General features: G+C 43.6%; 1 protein-coding gene across 5 annotated transcripts in view; it reads left to right on the top strand.

Moving 5' to 3' along the window:
* Positions 1-21,124, top strand: part of Ttn (titin) — a 268,818-nt gene that overhangs the window by 9,749 nt on the left and 237,945 nt on the right. For 3 of the 5 annotated variants that reach the window (XM_032903538.1, XM_032903539.1, XM_032903537.1), the window contains exons 6-27: positions 1,241-1,571; positions 1,915-2,067; positions 2,703-2,840; positions 3,995-4,126; positions 5,642-5,776; positions 6,312-6,449; positions 6,929-7,066; positions 10,215-10,508; positions 10,594-10,716; positions 12,080-12,367; positions 12,534-12,599; positions 13,211-13,469; positions 13,679-13,739; positions 13,856-14,071; positions 15,180-15,322; positions 16,169-16,374; positions 16,883-17,116; positions 17,232-17,476; positions 18,325-18,608; positions 18,720-18,884; positions 18,984-19,152; positions 19,263-20,956. In XM_032903538.1, the coding sequence (XP_032759429.1) occupies positions 1,241-1,571; positions 1,915-2,067; positions 2,703-2,840; positions 3,995-4,126; positions 5,642-5,776; positions 6,312-6,449; positions 6,929-7,066; positions 10,215-10,508; positions 10,594-10,716; positions 12,080-12,367; positions 12,534-12,599; positions 13,211-13,469; positions 13,679-13,739; positions 13,856-14,071; positions 15,180-15,322; positions 16,169-16,374; positions 16,883-17,116; positions 17,232-17,476; positions 18,325-18,608; positions 18,720-18,884; positions 18,984-19,152; positions 19,263-20,956 (5,612 nt within the window). The remainder of the gene's footprint in view (positions 1-1,240; positions 1,572-1,914; positions 2,068-2,702; positions 2,841-3,994; positions 4,127-5,641; positions 5,777-6,311; positions 6,450-6,928; positions 7,067-10,214; positions 10,509-10,593; positions 10,717-12,079; positions 12,368-12,533; positions 12,600-13,210; positions 13,470-13,678; positions 13,740-13,855; positions 14,072-15,179; positions 15,323-16,168; positions 16,375-16,882; positions 17,117-17,231; positions 17,477-18,324; positions 18,609-18,719; positions 18,885-18,983; positions 19,153-19,262; positions 20,957-21,124) is intronic. The other 2 variants (XM_032903541.1, XM_032903540.1) reach the window with 1 other exon arrangement.

Here is a 21,124-nt window from a genome sequence, read left to right as displayed (position 1 = left end):
ACAGCCGTTGATAGGTCCTATTTGCACTTTGCATACACATGCAAACACTATTTTGGAAGAAGATACTTTATCAATTTAATGAAAAGGCTTCGAAGTGGCCGACTGACCAGATAGTTCTAATATCATATAAAGGGAATTCTCAGTGTAAGAAGTTGATGATGGGGAGGATAGAAATAAACCCAGAGGAATTAAAAAGGGTTAACCACGGGTACTTTGGGCTAGAACAGCAGTCCCCTGCTGCAGAGCTCAGCCAGTTCCCAAAACGATTCTGCAAAGCTCAGCAAGAAAGCTTCCACCTGACCTGGGAATTCACAAGACACTGAAGTGGTTTCGACTGTGGAGAGATAAGGGGAAAAGGGACAAGGGGGGGGGAAGGACAAAGGGAGGAGGAAGTGCGGGTTATTTTTAGTCTAGAGTGGCACAAGCATTTAGTTCCTAAAACCATGTAACACCCATCAAATGCTCTCCCATCCCCAACTGGAGCTGGGAACACACTGTCCTTTCTATGGTGGTCGGTTTTTTTTTTAAGCTTATTAAAAATATTTAATGACTGATATGAGGAACTAATTACACAGGACGTCCTTCATTTACATATATTTCAATGTGCATGCCCAGGCTACTAGCCAACATGGTCCCTACTCTTATTTTTTTTTTTATTGGATTTTTTTTTTATTTACATTTCAAATGTTGTTCCTTTTCCCGGTTTCCCGGCCATAGGCCATAAGCCCCTATCCCATCCCCCTCCCATTCTTCTATGAGGGTGTTTCCCCTCCCCAACCACCCCCCTTCTAATCCCCCTTGACATTCTCCTGCACTGGGGGTGGGGCCAGCCTTGACAGGACCAGGGGTTCTTCTCCCATTGGTGCCCAACAAGGACATCCTCTGCTACATATGCAGCTGGAGTCATGGGTCTGTCTATGGTGGTGTTTTAAGGAAGCTCCTTTAACTCTCTGTTTTCCCCCTCAGTGCCAGAAGGTGAGGTGAGACACACAAATCTTTAGCTTACTTAGAATTCAGTCTCATTCCCTTCCAGGGTGACGACAGATAACCGTGGGGCTTATTCGGATTTGAAACAAATTGCTCTCAGGTGCATTATGTCCCCTCCAGATAGGTTACAGAAACTCACATTTTAACACCCCGCCTTAGAGCACTGTCAAATTCCCGTTCTATCATCTAAACCTCACCACGCCTGCTGGCGTGCCTTGCCCTGATGCTCTGACCTCTGCCCTTGGGTTTCCAGGTCCGTGTCTCCAGCAGGGAGGATCTCCACTTCCCCCATCAGATCTGTTAAGTCACCACTGCTCATCCGCAAGACTCAGACCACCACCGTGGCCACAGGCCCCGAGGTGCCTCCCCCTTGGAAGCAAGAGGGCTACGTGGCCTCCTCCACCGAGGCTGAGATGAGAGAGACGACGATGACAAGCTCTACCCAGATCAGAAGAGAAGAGAGGTGGGAAGGGAGATACGGTGTCCAGGAGCAAGTGACCATCAGTGGAGCTGCGGGCGCTGCGGCCAGTGTGTCAGCCAGGTCGTCATTCACGGCAGAAGCCGTCGCTACGGGGGCTAAGGAGGTACAGTCAGAACCCTTTCCTTTCTTCGTTTCATCTTCTGGTTCCTCTGAGCCAGTTTCAGGCATGGGGCAGCCTGCACAGGTTAGAGAGGCGATACATGGGGGTGGGGGGGGGTTGGAATCTATAATCAATATGGTGTCCTTTATCAAGGCATCTTTCATCTAGTCAAAGACTAATCTGGGAGGCTGTCGTAAAGTATGAATTTTAATGATGGCAGACCTTGTTTTTCTGGGCAAAATGGGTAATTACGAATGCACAAATTTTGCTCCTCCTGGTAGTTGAGGCTTTGGAACTTTTCTACAAGTTAAAGTTGTTTTTGAAAGCACTGTACTCGTCGATACAGGTGAAACAGGACACAGACAAGAGCGCAGCTGTGGCGACTGTCGTTGCTGCTGTTGATATGGCCAGAGTGAGAGAACCAGTTATCAGTGCTGTAGAGCAAACTGCTCAGAGGACAACCACGACTGCTGTGCACGTACAACCTGCTCAAGAACAGGTAAGCGCAAGGCCACCAGGGGGTGCTGGAACGCCCCTGGCTCAACTCCTGCTTTCAGTAATTGGACATTCAAATCCCCTGCTGAACCAAACAGTGCTGAAGGCAGGAGGCCACCCAGCGTGGCCCAGGCTTTTAGAGCTTCCTGAGGAAAAAGGTGGCTAGAAATATCAAATGTGTTTAAGCTGTAAATATCACAGGAGCAGACCGGGTCAGAAGAAATACCTGGGCTACGTGAGGCGAGCAAAAGTTAACTATGTTTTCAAGGCATCCAGGGACTGCGGGAGCCTGGCAGACAAGAAAAGGCCGGTCAAAATCTGAGGGCAGTTCCCACCACAGCTAGCTATGGAGACTACTATTTCACGGCAGGCGTTAGGTTCCTCTAAGCTTCCCGGAAGGACCATGGCTTTTACTTTCTTCAAAACAAATGTGACATTTTGATTCACGGCTGCAAAGCAATGTGAATGCAAGGTCACCGGCCTCCTCGTATTTAAGTAGACTCTGTTATAATCTAAAAGCTCTTGCACTCTCCTCCCTGTCCTGTGGGTTGATTGTTACACCTTGGTCCTGATTTAGCATCATACCTTTCTGAGTGGCGTGTACTGAAATGATTCCTTTCTTTTGTTAATGAAAACCAGGCGAGAAAAGAGGCAGAGAAGACCGCAGTAACCAAGGTCGTAGTTGCTGCAGATAAAGCCAAGGAACAGGAACTAAGAATACGAACCAGAGAAGAGATTATCACAAAGCAAGAGCAGACGCACATTGCTCATGAGCAGGTGGGAATGATGTTTGGTTTGCGAATGCACCGATGCGTGGGTTAATTCCAGGGCCACGCATCCAGTTTCGCACAGTCATGTGTGTCAATGTCTACTCCTGAGCACTTAATACCCACGTCCCTTAGAGTCACTGAGTATTCATACTGGAAATAAAATGAGGATTTATCTCATCTAACTTCTTTTTTAAATCCCTTACACTGATTATCGGTTAATTATACGGCTGTGGATAGGGAACAGGCAGAGTTAAAATGGGGAAGGCAGAGCAGGTGCTGTGGGTGTAAGAATGTAAGGGAAAACCAAATGTGTTACCCTAAAAGCTTGGCGCTGCTTTCTGACCCCTTGGACATCAGCACGTGGGTTTCATAAAGGATGTGTAGTGTACACCCCTAAGTGTAGTAGGACGAATAGTGGGCGATTGGATTAAAAGCATTTGGGGACAGATGGGAGAAGGCCTGTTGGTCCTGGGAGCCAATCGTCTGTAGGATAATTTGAGAAGAACAATTTTCAAGTCCCTTTCTACCCTGTGGTCCTGAGGTTCAGTGATGAGACACCTGGGCATGGGAAGGACTCGCTCCTCAGACATCAAATGGAAGCAGAGCGTCCTTCCGTGGCTCGGGCTTTGAACAATGCTTTTACTAAGATAGATGCCAAAACTGCCTTCCCATTGTGCGTCTCAATTTTAGACAAGCCTTGATATTCAAAACCATTATCATATATAGAAAAAAACGACAAAATAGAGTAGGGAGGCAGACTGTAAATTATGCTTGGATTCTCACATTAAAATAAGGGTTCAGGCAAAATTACTTCCATAGTCATATTCTGAGCTGTCAGATTACTTTCAGCAGATGAAATTAACACCTATTTAAATTACCCTGTGACCATCTATGGAAGGCACAAATCTTGCTAAGGTAGATTGCAACCGTCTGTAAAACCTGCGGTCCTGAACCCAACATCCCATTCCCTCTAAAGAGACTAATTTATGGTTCAGAGAGCTAACGAATGTGTTCATATTAATTGAGATATGAAGATTTAATTAATAATATCAGAAACAGAGTTTCATTCTTTCAGTTTCCTACATTGTTGTGTCTCAGACTGTGGTAGCCCCGTTGTAGATTTGGAAGAAATAAGGTTCTGCTTTTAATCGTTGATTGCAGATAAGAAAAGAAACCGAAAAAGCATTTGTGCCAAAGGTAGTGATCTCCGCAACCAAAGCCAAAGAACAAGAAACTAGAATCACTGGAGAAATTACTACTAAACAAGAACAAAAACGAATAACTCAAGAAACAGTAAGTCCGGCTTTGAGTTTTGCAAATGGCTCCTCTCCAGCCACCAGCTGTGTGTACATTATACCCAGAGTGTCAGACCAGACTCGCTTTTGTCCCTTTCCCTCCTACTGTTTGCCCGTGTCTAGGGTTAGAACTCTTTTGTGTTCACTGTCCTGTGCCCACGTGAGCAGTTTATGTAAACTCTACTCAGTTTTGGAGGTATATCCTTGAACTGTAGGTCATCACATAAACAGAATGTGCACCTTACTTCTGCCCGCTAGCCACTAGCATATCAGTTTTAAACATGTAACCTGAGTCCTCAGTCACTCAGATTGGGACAGTTAGCCATTACGCAGCGGTGAGACACATGCCTGGCTACACACACCTGCTGACACACATGCACACACCTTAGCCCCAAGCATCTTACCTTAGCAGCAGTGGGCCACTAGAGAAGACAGCATCCGTAATTCCTGGGTGATAAACAGTGAAGGAAACATATGGGATATGGGAAGACACACACACACACACACACACAGTTGATGTCACTAAAGTCTACTTTTCTTCCCTCTATCAAAGCTTGAAGGGACAGGAACTTTTATTTTGAATTCTTTGACCCACGTTCTTCTCGGAGCTCTTGGTTGATCTAAGAGCTACTTTCTTTTGAGAACATTGTACTTGTCAAAGGCTAAGCAGAGTCCCAGGTTTCCCTTACCTTGTCCTCGGGATAAGAGAGACTTCCCATGGCCTGGGAGTCAGGCTAGATGAGATTTGGAACATAGGAATCTCTATGACCACTGTAACATAGCAGACTGATGAGTTCAGCCAACCTCATTTTTCAGTCTTTCCTTATCAGCAGTCGTAGCACAAAGATATCACCTTTTCAGCCCTGGCACAATTTATTAAGTTTGGCAGCAATGTTTATCCCTCAGAAAAGCAATGGCAGGTGGTAAGCGCACACGTAGACCTCTGAAACGGGGATGTGACATTTTCTTTTCTTTCTTTTTTTTTTTTTTTTTGGAATTTTCTAGAATTCCTTTATTCATATTCACTTCCTATTCTCATAGTTGCAATAAACAATGTAATTTAGAATGAGATACGCTTGTGGTAGCCGTTGAATTAAGCCCTATGCTGCTTTATCTTGGCATCTTGTTTTTAACTTGTTTTTTTTTTTATTGGATATTTTATTTATTTACATTTCAAATGTTATGCTCTTTCCTGGCTTCACCTCCAGAAACTCTCTACACCATCCTCCCTCCCCTTGCTTCTATGAGGGTGCTCCCCCACCCACCCATCCACACACTCCCAACTCAACACCCTGGCATTCCCCTACACTGGGGCATCATCTTCACAGGACCAAGGTCCTCTCCTCCCATTGATGCCCCTTCAATTCCTTCAGTCTTCCCCTAACTCCTCCACTGGGGTCCCTGTGGTCAACCTCATCACTAAGACTCCAGCACTCTGACTGTGGCCTGGCCATCTTACCATTTCTTATGTGCCCTTTGAAACGCAAATCTTCATTTCATTCCACAACATCAGCTAAGGCAGGAAACTGAGACAATTGCTGCATCCGTGGTGGTCGCCACCACCAAGTCCACAAAGCTAGAGGCAGCTGTGGGAGTTCAAGAGGAAACTGCCATACAACAGGATCAAACGCACCTCACTCTTGGACAGGTGATGACTTCCTGGTGGTGTGAAGTGTCACGTGCCTCTTGTCACCCGCAGCCATCCACATCATCACGGCTCTGCAGCATCACTTCTCTCCACAGTCTCATGGCCCCTCACCACCCATCTGGCTTTCACTCTCATTCCTAACTCTCGCCTTTTCTTTAGAATTGCTACTAATAGATTATAATTCCTCTTAATGTCTTCCTGAATACCGAAGGTAGACTCCAGTATTCAAGACAAAATTAGGTAGTGTTAATGGAACTCTGCCTAGATTACAATATGTCGGATGTGACAGAGAGAGGGGATATGTGTGTCTTAGTTTTTCATTTCTAATCCCATTTTTCCTTATAGCTGTACCCATTCTGGCATTTTTGCCAGCAAAATGCTATGGATAATCAAGACAATCCAGTGATGTTTAATTATCTGTGGATTACAGGGAAAACTCTGCCTCTTTTCCCAGTTAATTTGTTTTTTTTTTTAATTAGAGACTCATGAAATTTATTGACATTTTCTTACCTTTCTCTCGAAATCATATAACCAGATAACAAAGGAAACTAGGAAAACAGTGGTACCCAAAGTCATAGTTGCCACGCCCAAGATTAAAGAGCAAGATGTAGTATCAAGAAGTAGAGAAGCCATCACTACCAAAAGAGATCAAGTTCAAATAACTCAGGAAAAGGTGAATTAACGGATGTGAAGAGTTCATCTTTAAGCTAATGTCCAGTAACCATTAACTATCACACAGTATGAATTATTAATCCATTTCCCTACCAGGTTCATAACGAAATATAGTAAATATGTGACTAAGTACCGCTAGTTTTCCCTTCCCGCTTGGTGTTCACCCACCTGTAACATTTTTAACTCATTTGGTTCAACGCCATTATTTGCATGAACATCAGCATTTTAGTTTGATTTTTAAAAGCTACGTAGGACAGCATCTAGAGAATATTTTGCAACTAACTTTGCTACGTATGGTGATTCTCAGTCATTCTATGCAAGTGCGGCTAAGGGATTACTTAACCCTGGGTGATTTTTTTTGTCTTCCCATCCTACAAGCAGGGGAATGGAGTATGTGCATTTGCGGGTGGGTGGGGGGGTCATACTCTGTTTGTCTGAAGGCCATACAACTTAAAACTTTGCTTTTACCGTAATGATCAGAAGAGAAAGGAAACCGAAACAACTGCCCTGTCTACGATAGCAGTTGCTACCACTAAAGCCAAAGAACAAGAAACAGTTCTGAGGTCTAGAGAAGCCATGACCACTAGACAAGAACACATCCAAGTTACCCATGGAAAGGTGACTGTGTTATTCCAGTGTGGAATCCACGATAATCTATTAATACCAAATCTCATCTGAAAACCCCCATCATAACACATTAATCCCAAACATCAATCTTCTTGTGTAGGAGATGCTGCTAATCAGATTTATTTTCAGATAATTATACCATGTGAAACTAAAAAGTAAAATGATCCATTGTTCTTAACCTAGCAACATATTTCTCTTCCAGTTTTGTTGTTTTCATTTTCAACCTTTTGTTATTAACATGTAGAAATCCTCCACACATTAATGACTGAAATTGCATGTGGGGTAATTTTAAGAGACTCGACGAGCAATAAAAAATTGCATATGAGCAATGAAGGGCCTTATAGTGGTGTGTGTGTGTGTGTGTGTGTGTGTGTGTGTGTGTGTGTGTGTGTGTGTTGAAGAGTCATGTGTTCAATGCATTATGCTACAATCTAAGGATTTACTTCAATTATATATAATTTTCTTCACATGAAACTTTATCTTTTTTCCTTCTGTAAGTATTAGAGGTGAGAGAATTATAGTGGTTTCCACAGAAGCTGCACAAGATGCAGTACTGAGGAAATATATATAGAGAGATATCCAACCAGAACTTTTCCACATAAGCTGTGAAAAGGTTACCATATCTAATTGTAGCTACACAAACCCTATGAATTAAAATACCTTCCATAACCATGACTCCCTCTAAATGAACTATCTACCAGAGTTGTTTACTCTCCACTGGGAACTGGCCACTAATGCTCTCTCTCTCTCTCTCTCTCTCTCTCTCTCTCTTTGCTTTTTGCATTGTTTGTATGTACTTCTGTTTCTCCTCAGTGTTGATTTCTATCACAAGATAGTCATTTTTTCCCAAGACAAGATTTAAGATAAGATTTTCAAACCTTTATCTAGGACTGATATTTAAGGACACATCTGCCTCCTAGAAGTCTCATGTGCACGCAACAGGCTTTACCATGACCCAAATTTCAAGAATTGTGGTTAATTTTTCCTTTCTGTCCCTATTAGCATAAATATGTCTGTCTTGTTTTCATTGTTGCTTTTCAGTGAGGAATGGAGGCTGAGGAAATCCCCCTGTCTCAGTTAATAATAACCACTTTAAAGTGTGGTGATCCAGACACACTGCCAAGGACCACAGAAGGACTAGCCATTAAACAAGAACAAATATATTTGCAGGAGGAGATGAAAGGCCGTGTCGTGGAGGTGAAACACAGCTTCACCTCCGCATCAGCTCATGTAACGTCTCATCCATCAGGAACCCATGTGCTCCCTCCCAGTGGTCCTTTTAATTGCTTCACTTGTCAACCAAATGGGAGAGATGGTTTGTTTTAGCCTGAGACCTCCAGAGGCAGAGTTAGCATTTCTAGTTATAACAGACAACATTGCACAGCACTTTCCTTAAATTAATTCTCAGCATTTAACTGGTGTAAATTGGGGTCTCCTGATCCAACTTATGCTCATGCTTATGTGGGGTCCAACAGTACAAAGGATACTTAAGTCTACTAAGAAATAGGAAGGGCCACCAAATGCTACGTGCATGTGGATTTTGATCTATCTGAATTCAAGGAAGAGGTATATATTTTCCACAATTTAAAATATGCTGCCATGGTTTAGACTTTGAGGGCATACTTTTAAAATTAGGAGCAATGTTTATTATTGTGCTTGTGCAATTTTTGATCAACTTTGAGTCAGTTTTCTCATCATTAGAATGAACTTAAAACCTCCTCAGATTTCCTATCACAGTCTGCCCAAAAGGTACCAATGAGACAAAGTGAGAATTCAGTTTCTCTAGGTAAAGTAATATGCTTGTATTAACTGAAGATGAACACACAGAAACAGCTATAGAGTCAACTAGTTGTCCACATGCTTTTATAAAAGAAACCAACAAATAAAAGTAATTGGCGAGCTTGATCTAGATGGCGTGGCTCCTTCCAAAATTCAGTGTGAAGGGAGGAGGCTATTTGCAATCTTTCATGGCAGATTAGATTTTTATACTTCTGAGAAGGAAATTCTCAATAAAACCCATGATCATTAAAGGCTCAAACCCATCATCTAAAAGGCCATAGTTATGCCTTAAATATGGTTCCGAGGCTACTCCTTAAAGGACTTCTTTACTTGAAGCACACGTCAGATGCGTATTAAACTGTGCTCAAAGCAGACGTAAAGACTGGGGATTAATAGAAAGGTACAGCTTTCCTTCTGAGGTACACTGGACGGCCACAGCCACGTGGCCTCTTCAAGTTTTCCTGGAGCTGCACAGAACTAAAATACGCCTGCCTCGTCAGCGGCTTCACTTGCCTTGCCAGGAAAACGCCTTTGCAAGTTGTGTTCTCGCTCGTGTCAATCAGATTCATAGGAAGGAGGAAATAATATTTGTCTTCGTCTTGGCTCTAACTCCCAGCAAAGATGAAAACAAATTGAACTTCAGTGTGAAAGGTCGTTCTCTTGATTCCAAACATGATAACGCTTTCCTTTCAATCACAGTGTTTTCCTTCGTGTGCTTTAAGAGAGCTATTTTTTCTAATAGATTGAATGAAGCTATCCCCCCGTGAGCCGTAAGTAAATTCGGGTGCTCGTTCTTTGATCGAGAGCTCTCTTTTTATCTTGCGTTTGCATACAGCCATGTCGCTCTGCCGGCAATTGATTTTCCTGGATGTGGGGATGACAGTATTTGAGTAGACTTTTATCTTTGCTGTTGTCATGCCGACACCAGACTAAATGATTGACAAAATAATAGGAATAATCGATGGAGACAGCCTGCTCCAGAGTCCTTATTTCCCAGGTGCTAATTGACTGTCTGCCTAGTCTAGGTAAATTCCTTAAAATACTCAGAACGTCCTTAGGATTTTATACACATATTGTCATATTGTGCTGTCCTGTCTTGCGCGTGTGTGATTGACTGTCTAGTCTCTCGTAGAGAGAGGTAGTCTATCTATGTAGGAGTCTTTACAATATAATAATTAATGAGGCTCAGATTCTTGAAGAGCTGAGTTATGGTTCTGAGCAATTAACATTGTGATATAACACAAACGTTCTACACTTACCATACCTTCGTGTGTCTGAGTGAGTAGAGGGGCTATTCCAGGAGATGTCCAAGTGTAGCATTGACATGATCATCTACTGACTTGGAAAACCTTGTCTCCAGGTGGGCGTTGGGAAAAAGGCAGAAGCCGTGGCAACTGTTGTAGCTGCTGTGGACCAGGCCCGCGTGAGAGAACCCAGAGAGCCCAGGCACGTGGAGGAATCCTATTCTCAGCAGACCACTTTAGAGTATGGCTACAAAGAACACATTTCCGCCACAAAGGTGCCTGAGCAGCCCCAGCGCCCAGCCTCAGAGCCCCACATTGTCCCTAAAGCAGTCAAGCCTGTTGTGATTCAGGCTCCTTCTGAGACTCAGATCAAAGCTACTGACCAAGTGGGAATGCATATATCATCACAGGTAAGTCCTCTGTGTGGGGGGCTGCGGCCACATGTGCTGGGAGCACCTGCTGAGCAGCGACCTCACTGAGCTTCGTTTAATGCAGGTCAAGAAAACTACAGATATCTCAACAGAAAGATTGGTCCATGTGGATAAACGCCCCCGCACAGCAAGCCCTCACTTTACTGTTTCAAAAATTTCCGTACCTAAGACAGAACATGGATATGAGGTAAGATGTAGAGGATAATAATTATATATACATATATACATATATGTAATTATATACAATATAGTAATAATATATATATACATACATAATTCTTGCTTGTGATGTAGCTAGAGCACTTTTGTGTAGCCACTTTTAGTCCCTTTTAGATGAGGGACAGGGTGTATGGTGGACTTAGATGCTCTGAGCTTTGTCTTCTGACAGAGATCTCCTAGGGAGAAGCCAATACAACGTAGCTGCCTTTCACCCCTGAGGAGGTGAAATCCACACAGGTTTCTCTGTCTCTCATTTCAGCTATGGTTCAAACTCAGTTGCTTTGATGGTAACATATTGCTAATCATTTTGTACATGGTTGTGGTTTATGCAGCCTCATATGCTGTGAGACACTTTGAGTAACTTAAATGAATATATTTTAGTAAGAGAAGACAGCGAGAAGTTGGATATTCGCAGGATGGCAGAGTGAGGAATATCTGTTTTCACCTGTCACATAGACTTGTGGCTGTCAGTCAAATGTGCAATCACAAAACATACCTAGAGTTGATCAATTAAAAAATAGTTTGAGTTCCCCATTATAATGGTTTTGAGTGCATTGTTCATTACCATCCCATGATAGTTAAATTGTGGAATGACACAGCCCTGCATTAGAGTCCTGCTAAAGCCCGTTTCTTATTAGTTCTGCTGTATGGAAAAGCACAGGACAGCCCTCTGTCTTAATCACTAGAGTTTGAATAATAAGGACTTGTCCTCTCTGTCCTCAGAGGATCATTAGCAAGGCATAACACCTGTGTTTGGGGACATTCTCAAGTTACTACTGAAACCAAATAACCACACACATACCCTAGAAGAGAGACGAGGAGGAAGCGGTCGAAATACTTCTCTGATGTTTGCTTTCAGAACTCATGTGGACTCATGGCTGACATCCAAATGTACAACCACAAAGTATTTCTTAGAACTTATCAATATTTTAAATTGTTATCCTGAATTGTCTCTGGTAGTGCAGGTTCCAAATGCAGCATTCATCAGAAGTGAGCGAAGACCATTCCTGACCAGGCTCTAGAAGCGTCATAAAATAAGGGTTACCTCATGCAAATCTTTAAAGGGACAGTTTTAAAGTGTTCTAACTAGACAGAAGTTACCAATAGCTTTATGAATTGTTTAATCTCTGCCTTTTGTTAACTGTAAGATTAGTAATGAGAGTATTTGGTCATAGAGAAAGTAGATCAAAGCTGGCTCTGGTGCATGTGTCTGTAAAGCCAGCCCTCGGGGGCAGACAGACTGAGGCTCACTTCTGAGATACCAGTGCTGAGCGTTTCCAGATGGCTTGCCTGACACCTCAGTAATTCCATCTCTTTGCTCCTGCATCCAGGCATCGATAGCTGGTAGTGCTATCGCCACATTACAAAAGGAGTTGTCAACCACGTCTTCTACTCAGAAGATCACCAAGTCAGTGAAGGCACCCACCGTGAAGCCCGGAGAGACTAGAGTAAGGGCCGAGCCCACTCCTTCCCCAAAGTTCCCCTTCGCTGACGTGCCGGCGCCAGATACTTACAAGAGTCAAGCTGGCATTGAGGTGAAGAAGGAGGTCGGGGTGAGCATCAGTGGCAGCACTGTTCGTGAGGAGCAGTTTGAATTGCTGCGTGGACGTGAAGCCAAGGTGGGTCACTGAGTTATGGTGGTGACTGGCCAGAGGGATGCTCGTCCCCCTTTCCTGGGCTCATGCTTCATTTTATCAAGCGTGCTCTGGAAGGTTTTGCAGAAGTAACTTTTATTATGTTGTACGTGCTGATGGTTTGCAAGACTTCTCTTAACTCCTACTGTAGGTAACAGAGACAGCAAGAGTGCCTGCTCCTGCCGAAGTCCCCGTTACTCCACCTACCTTAGTCTCGGTGAGTAGACACCAAGAGTATGCAAACCCCTTTGGCTTGTGCTAGCAAAGACCAGCTCTCTGCCCTGTTTAGCCAGGAAAGCGGAAGTCCATGCAGCCACCGTCATATTGTTGTATACTGGTCCTGATACACATACAGTGTTACATCAGGACCCATGGGGATAGAAAGAGCAGGCACCCTCACTGCCCCCTGCCGTGAGCCTTTGATCTGCCATCAGACACAGTTAATAAAACATGACTCTCAGCTCGCTGATGGGCAGAGCATAAACCGATCATCTCTTGTTAGGGATCCCTTGGAAGAGCTTTGTTGACTGGTGATGTTCGCTGCTGTGCCCTTCAGCTCCTCTAGAATTTAAACGTGAGGATAACAGAAGCCTCGTGATGATATGATGTTCATGTAATTCCACTACAGAGATTGGGACGTGCCTGGCATTGATTTGAAATTGAAAAAATTCCAGTTTCCACATCGGTGCTAAATTGTACTGGAGGCCTCCTCGTAGGGCATTTTGTGCCATTTAAAATATTCAGGCTCCAATCATGTATCTGATCTAATTTGTAGAGGGGATTAATGAATCTGTGCACTGGAGTATTCCCCCTTTCTTCTCTTTTCAGGGCTTGAAAAATGTGACTGTCGTAGAAGGCGAATCTGTCACCTTGGAGTGCCACATCTCTGGATACCCATCCCCCAAAGTGACATGGTACAGAGAAGACTACCAAATCGAGAGTTCCATCGATTTCCAGATCACCTTCCAGAGTGGAATTGCTCGTCTCATGATCCGCGAAGCCTTTGCAGAAGACAGCGGACGGTTCACGTGCAGTGCTGTGAATGAGGCTGGGACCGTCAGCACTTCCTGTTATCTTGCTGTGCAAGGTCAGTGGCTTCTCCTCCTCGATCCTCACTTCTGCCTGGGTCACCTTTTCCAGCAGCCCACACACTTCTGTAACAGTTTCTGTGCACATCAGAGTAGAATGTGTGGAAGTTACAAAACAGATGACAGGGTGCACTAACTCCCCACACTACCTGTGGTCACTAAGGGGACAGACAGCATGCTCACTTCAGTGCCACCTTCTGTCTTCTAGTGTCAGAAGAGTTTGACAAGGAAACAACTCTGACTGAGAAATTTACCACAGAAGAGAAACGGTAAGCCTCTCTTTCGCCAGCTTAGTTGCTGCTTTTGCATGGTTTTGACATTTCTTTCCTGTAGTTAGTGGTCCGTTGCTGCCCTGCAGCTAACAGAAACAACATTCTCTCTCCAGCTTCGTGGAGTCAAGAGATGTAGTAATGACTGACACCAGCATCACAGAGGAGCAGGCAGGGCCTGGAGAGCCTGCCGCACCTTTCTTCATTTCAAAGCCGGTGGTCCAGAAACTGGTGGAAGGTGGCAGTGTTGTGTTTGAATGCCAGATCGGTGGCAACCCAAAACCCCACGTCTACTGGAAAAAATCTGGTGTTCCTCTTACCACTGGATACAGGTACTTTGATGCTTGGATAATAGAATATGTGTGTATATATAGATGTATAACTATATAGATCTTCTGAAGAGTATGTAGATATGGAGATATCTGGAAGAGAAGTAGAACTCGCACTTCCCATCAATACCTGAATGTAGATTATCTCATAATGAAGCCTGATTAGCTATTCTGAGGTGCTTATATTCCTAGACAGTTTAGAGGGTTCTTTTTATGGTACAAGAGATTGACATAAGGCATCTTACATGCTTGACAAGCACTCTACCATGAAACTAAATTCCCAGCCTTTCATACAGAGTTTTCTCAAGAAATAAAACTGAAGGGTTGGGGAGACATAGTTTACAATCCCAGCCCAATTAATTGATAGTGTTGTAAAATGGTATATTTTACATACCCAATTCCAGAAAATATTTGAGAGAACGTACAACAAATTCACACTAAAATTAAGTTGCTAGACAATAAAATAGAGTTTATGTAATGGAGAAAGCTAGTTAGTTATGTATGTGTATTAACACACATTTACACATGCATATATAAAACATATAACACATGCATGTATTAACACACATTTGCAATGGAATGAAAGGACAGTGTGAACACATAGGTGTAGTTTCTTATGAATTGAAACTATGGTGTACCAGGGTCTAACTACTTTAGAATTTATAGTTTGATTATTCATTTTAACCTTTAAGTGATATAACTAGCAAGTAGGAAGTCCCAACCGTTTAGATGACCACATCACTGTCAGCATAAGTGCGGACGCATTATGCGGTGTTGTATTCTGGTTTGTTTTGTCATGATGCCTTTCCTTATGTTGCCCAGATGGGCCTGGACTTCTGAAATCAAGCAACCTTTGTACCTCAGCCTGCCATGTTTCTGGGACTATAGCAGCCTGAATAATGTTTGAAATAAAGACATTGGGCTGCTGTCCCTCTATATACATCGCATGCCTTTTCTTGGTTTTCTAAAGTTTATGAAACTTGGCAGAGCTTAGACACAGGCCTTAGTCATTGACTTCTGTACCACAGAAACATTTAGATGTAAACTCGGCTCTTTTACTCTAAGAAGGGCCGCTCATGACTGATATGTTCATTGATCCATTCCCACAAAGATACAAAGTGAGCTATAACAAGCAAACTGGGCAGTGCAGACTGGTGATCTCTATGACGTTCGCTGATGATGCTGGAGAATATACTATTGTCATCCGAAACAAGCATGGGGAGACTTCTGCATCTGCCTCCTTACTCGAGGAAGGTAAGTAAGGGCAGTGCTGAGTGGTCCCTAGGAGAGAGACTGTGTGTTGGCAGAAAGACACGTGGCAGTTTCCTGTTTGCACCCATTCCTTTCAGCCCCCCAGTTATGTACACAAGGCAGAGTACTTCGTGTTTGGTGAAGGACACTCTGTTATGTTCCCTGGAAGATGCAGGGACCCTGCCCCCGGATGCCTTGCAGGTCCAGGCAGCTAGCGTGCTGGGCACGGAGGGTAGTGGCAGACTGGAGAATGTGCTCCTTGCCTCCGGAGAGCAAAGGCACCTCACTTCCCGATTAGTGTTGTCTGGCAAATACCAAGCTTAGTAGGATCTTCCAGTAAAAGCTGAAAGTCAGGATGTATCAGTGTCCATAATTGAAAGAAGAAACAGTGGTAGTGTTCATGCCAAACAAAATGTGTTCTTGAGCCACCGTTGGTCTCTGCTGGCTTTTCATATTTGCAGAAGGCCATCCCGTAATCGGTCTCACCTGCTCCAGACCCCTCAAAGGAAGTTATCTTTTTTAATCCTCATTTAGCAATTAAAGCACAGAAACCTCCAGAAGCTAAATGAATTATTAATAGCTCCATAGAGAATAAGGAAGACCTATGTCTGGGGGTCCCAAAGGGCTGACTTGCTATCGACTTCTGTGCAAAATAGTTTTACTTGTTAATGTGCATTACCTTTGAGATAAAAATCTAATAAACATTTATGGAACAGTTGTTGGTAATAAAAATTTGGAAAATCTGGCCTTGGTTCATTTATCTTAGACATAGTTTGCCTGATTGGATATCAGTATGAATGCTTTCAGATAAGAGCACCAAGCGTTGACTTACATGTTCTTGTCCCTCAGCCGATTACGAGGCATTGATGAAGTCCCAGCAAGAAATGCTTTACCAGACACAAATGAGCACGTTTATTCAAGAACCCAAAGTGGGAGAAATAGCGCCTGGATTTGCATATTCTGAATATGAAAAGGAGTATGAAAAGGAACAGGCTCTAATTAGGAAGAAAATGGCCAAAGATACTGTGATGGTCAGGACTTTTGTTGAAGACCAAGTGAGTATGGCAACAATGACTAAATCAACCATTTCATGAATCACATTTTCTCCCATAATTCCCCAGTTTTAATATAACCACCCTCTGCCATTTGTAGGTCACATTCACTGCTAACAAGTTTTTTTGATTTTCATAATATGTTGCACTGGGTATTTCAGGCTTGGGAGGGTATATGTGGAAAATATGACTTTAGAAACAGGGATTACAAATTCAGAAAAAAAAACTCCAAATATTACCGTAACCAACTCTACAATGCCATGTTCTCTCTATCTCTATAACAAATACCCACGAATAGCCCAGACTCTGGAAATACTGTTTTATATAACATGCTGCCACATCCACTGACGCCTTCTACGCAGAATAAAATTAAACCAAATAAGGAAACCTAGAGTCCCCACACAGTTAAAACTGTCAATAAGTCTCTAACACTGAACCTAGTATGTGTCTTTAAAGCAGTTCTATCACGAGGAGGTAACCTTTCATTAAGCTGCCACCTTTTACCTCATAGGAATTCCATATCTCTTCGTTTGAAGAGAGGCTTATTAAAGAAATTGAATACAGAATTATAAAGACGACTCTGGAGGAGCTCCTTGAGGAGGATGGAGAAGAAAGGATGGCCGTTGACATTTCTGAATCTGAAGCTGTCGAATCAGGATTCGATATAAGAATAAAAAACTATAGAATTCTTGAGGGGATGGGAGTCACTTTTCATTGCAAGATGTCTGGATATCCGTTACCCAAGGTAACATAAAAATATTTACGGAAGGAAGCCTTCGTGCTGCGGTAAAGCTACAAATGAGTTATAATTCCAACTGCTCAGTTCTAATCGGTTCTCACGTACATGATCCTCTCTGCAGATCGCGTGGTATAAAGACGGCAAGCGCATCAGACGCGGGGAGAGATATCAAATGGACTTTCTGCAGGACGGCAGAGCCAGCCTGCGCATACCCGTTGTCCTTCCAGAGGACGAGGGCATCTATACCGCGTTTGCCAGCAATATCAAAGGAAATGCAATTTGCTCAGGGAAGCTCTATGTGGAGCCTGCTGCACCGTTTAGCGCTCCAACTTACATGCCCACCCCAGAGGCAGTGAGCAGAATCAGGTGAGACCTGAACTCAGAGTCGAGTGGTGTTGTGCTTTAAAACACCAAACATCCCAGGAGCAAATTACTACCGTATGAAAAACAAGTACTGAAATAGCGCAAAAGCTGAGCACTGGCAATGCAGACAACTGCCAAGAGATTTTTCTCTCCTGCTCTTCGATGAACAAAGGGATTTTAATCAGTATAGCAAACTGTTTTCCTATGTATCCAACAGAACACTAGCACCCGTTCATTTAATGTGTGGTCTTAATGAACGATTCCCTGGGTTTATAGAGCAACCCTGCCATGGAGTGGGTGTTGCTGCCATTTTGGAAATGGGAACACTGAGATCCCATGAGGCTGTGGAAATTCGTTTAGTTCACCCAGACTGATAGTCACATTATAAATGCTAGCCAGTCTGAACGCAAAATTAGCACAGTTTTGCATTTTTGTTAGCAAATATAATTTCTACCTTTTTCCTCCTCTTAGATAAAAAAATATTTTTCCTATATTTGCTTATTTGGTTTAACCAATAAACACTTATTAACGTAGTTTAGTAATCGAACCAAGAACATAGGATGACTAATTTAGATAAAGGCCAGCTAGAAAGAAGGTATTATGAGCTGCCTAAAATTTTGAGTCTGGGTACCTGTATGTGTTGAATGATCAGGTTTCAATATAAGCAAAATACAGTGTTGTGGAATATAGTAATATATTATTCTTGTGCGCTCAATGGGTTCAAGGTCATTCTAAACCACGCAGAAGCAAATTCTAAGATAGCAGTAACAATCAAGACAGAAAGGGCTTTGTTCCTCTGTGTTGTTTTCTACATGGCTCATGAAAAATTGCCATTTACTTTTGATTTCCAGGTCTGTCTCTCCACGTTCAGTGAGCAGGTCACCTATCCGCATATCTCCTGCGATGTCCCCTGCACGGATGTCCCCTGCAAGAATGTCCCCCGCACGGATGTCCCCTGCACGGATGTCCCCTGGACGCAGGCTGGAGGAAACAGATGAATCTCAACTGGAGAGACTCTATAAGCCAGTCTTTGTATTAAAACCTGCTTCTTTCAAATGTTTAGAAGGACAGACCGCCAGATTTGACTTAAAGGTTGTGGGGAGACCCATGCCAGAGACATTCTGGTTTCACAATGGTAAGCATGGGACAGCTTTGCTCATGAGTCACTGGATGTGTATATCCAACAATGAAGAAAAAAACCTGACCTTTACACTGTGTTTTTGTTTTTGCTTTTATGTAAAACCAGGACAGCAAATTGTCAATGATTATACACATAAAGTCGTCATTAAAGAAGATGGAACTCAGTCACTGATCATTGTCCCTGCGTCGCCCAGTGACTCAGGAGAATGGACCGTAGTGGCCCAAAACAGAGCAGGAAAATCCACAATATCTGTGACTTTAACTGTGGAAGGTAAAACAAGAGTTGTATTAAAATGAAAACAAGCTATTTTATCAGTCATAAACAGGTATTCCAACCCGAACTGCCTAAACCGTGACCTTTCTCTTTCAGCTGTGGAACACCAGGTCAAGCCAGCATTTGTGGAAAAACTGAAAAATGTCAACATAAAGGAAGGTTCCAGGCTTGAAATGAAAGTCAGAGCTACAGGCAACCCCAATCCTGACATCGTGTGGCTGAAAAACAGTGACATCATTGTACCTCATAAATACCCAAGGATCAGGCATGTTTGAAAAAGATAATTAAATTAGACTCCATATACAAACCCAATAGTCAAATAAGCAGAAAGTGCTACCACTTTATTGATGGTTTTGTTTTCTTACTTTCAAATAGGATTGAAGGAACCAAAGGAGAAGCCGCCCTTAAGATCGATTCCACCGTCAGCCAAGATTCTGCCTGGTACACGGCCACAGCTATTAACAAGGCGGGCCGGGACACCACAAGGTGCAAAGTCAACGTCGAGGTTGAGTTTGCAGAACCTGAACCAGAACGAAGACTGATTATCCCACGAGGAACCTACAGAGCAAAGGAGATCGCTGCCCCAGAACTGGAGCCTCTCCATCTGAGATACGGTCAAGAGCAGTGGGAGGAGGGCGACCTCTATGACAAGGAGAAACAACAGAAGCCATTTTTCAAGAAAAAACTCACTTCCCTCAGACTGAAGCGCTTTGGACCCGCCCACTTTGAGTGCAGACTGACACCAATTGGTGACCCAACCATGGTGGTCGAGTGGCTCCACGACGGAAAACCGCTGGAGGCAGCCAACAGGCTCCGTCTGATTAATGAATTCGGGTACTGCAGCCTTGATTATGAAGCTGCGTATTCCAGAGACAGCGGCGTCATCACCTGCAGAGCCACTAACAAATACGGGACAGATCACACCTCTGCTACTCTTATTGTAAAAGATGAGAAAAGTCTAGTGGAGGAGTCTCAGTTGCCTGAGGGGAAGAAAGGCTTACAGAGAATAGAAGAACTGGAGAGGATGGCCCACGAAGGTGCACTTACAGGTGTAACAACAGATCAAAAGGAAAAGCAAAAGCCAGACATTGTCCTGTTCCCAGAGCCGGTGAGAGTGCTTGAAGGGGAGACAGCCAGATTCCGATGCCGAGTGACAGGCTACCCTCAGCCCAAGGTCAACTGGTACCTCAACGGACAGCTCATCCGGAAAAGCAAAAGATTCAGAGTCCGCTACGACGGCATTCATTACCTGGATATTGTGGACTGCAAATCCTACGATACAGGCGAAGTCAAGGTCACTGCAGAAAATCCTGAAGGCGTCACAGAACATAAAGTAAAACTCGAAATCCAGCAGAGGGAGGATTTCAGATCTGTCCTCAGGCGCGCTCCCGAGCCAAAGCCTGAGTTCCATGTACATGAGCCAGGAAAGCTTCAGTTCGAAGTACAGAAGGTAGACAGACCCGTTGACACCGGCGAAACCAAAGAGGTGGTGAAGCTGAAAAGGGCTGAGAGGATTACCCACGAGAAGGTGTCCGAGGAGTCTGAGGAGCTCCGCAGTAAATTCAAGCGCCGGACGGAAGAGGGGTACTATGAGGCTATCACAGCCGTGGAGCTGAAGTCTCGCAAGAAGGATGAGTCTTATGAGGAGCTCCTCAAGAAAACTAAAGATGAGCTGCTGCACTGGACCAAAGAGTTAACGGAAGAGGAGAAGAAGGCCTTGGCTGAAGAGGGCAAAGTCACCATTCCAACCTTTAAACCCGAGAGAATTGAACTCAGCCCTAGTATGGAGGCACCCAAAATCTTCGAACGAATCCAAAGCCAGACAGTTGGCCAGGGATCTGATGCTCACTTTAGAGTCAGAGTTGTGGGGAAACCAGACCCCGAATGTGAATGGTATAAAAATGGTGTAAAAATCGAGCGATCTGACCGAATCTACTGGTACTGGCCAGAAGACAACGTTTGTGAACTGGTCATAAGAGATGTGACTGCAGAGGACTCGGCCAGCATCATGGTAAAGGCCATCAACATAGCTGGGGAAACCTCGAGTCATGCATTCCTGCTTGTCCAAGGTAATCTGAAGATGTTTTGTTTAATGTTCTCTCCCTCTCTCTCTCTCTCTCTCTCTCTCTCTCTCTCTCTCTCTCTCTCTCCCTCCTCCCTCCCCCTCCCCTCCTTCTCTGCCTATGAATAGCTCTTATCATATTTAAATGCTTTTCTTTTCCCATTATTCAAATTGA

The sequence above is a fragment of the Rattus rattus genome, chromosome 5 (assembly GCF_011064425.1).
Source record: "Rattus rattus isolate New Zealand chromosome 5, Rrattus_CSIRO_v1, whole genome shotgun sequence".
Lineage (NCBI taxonomy): Eukaryota > Metazoa > Chordata > Mammalia > Rodentia > Muridae > Rattus > Rattus rattus.
Note: the sequence above shows the minus strand (reverse complement) of the source record. Positions and strands in the feature narration are given on the sequence as shown.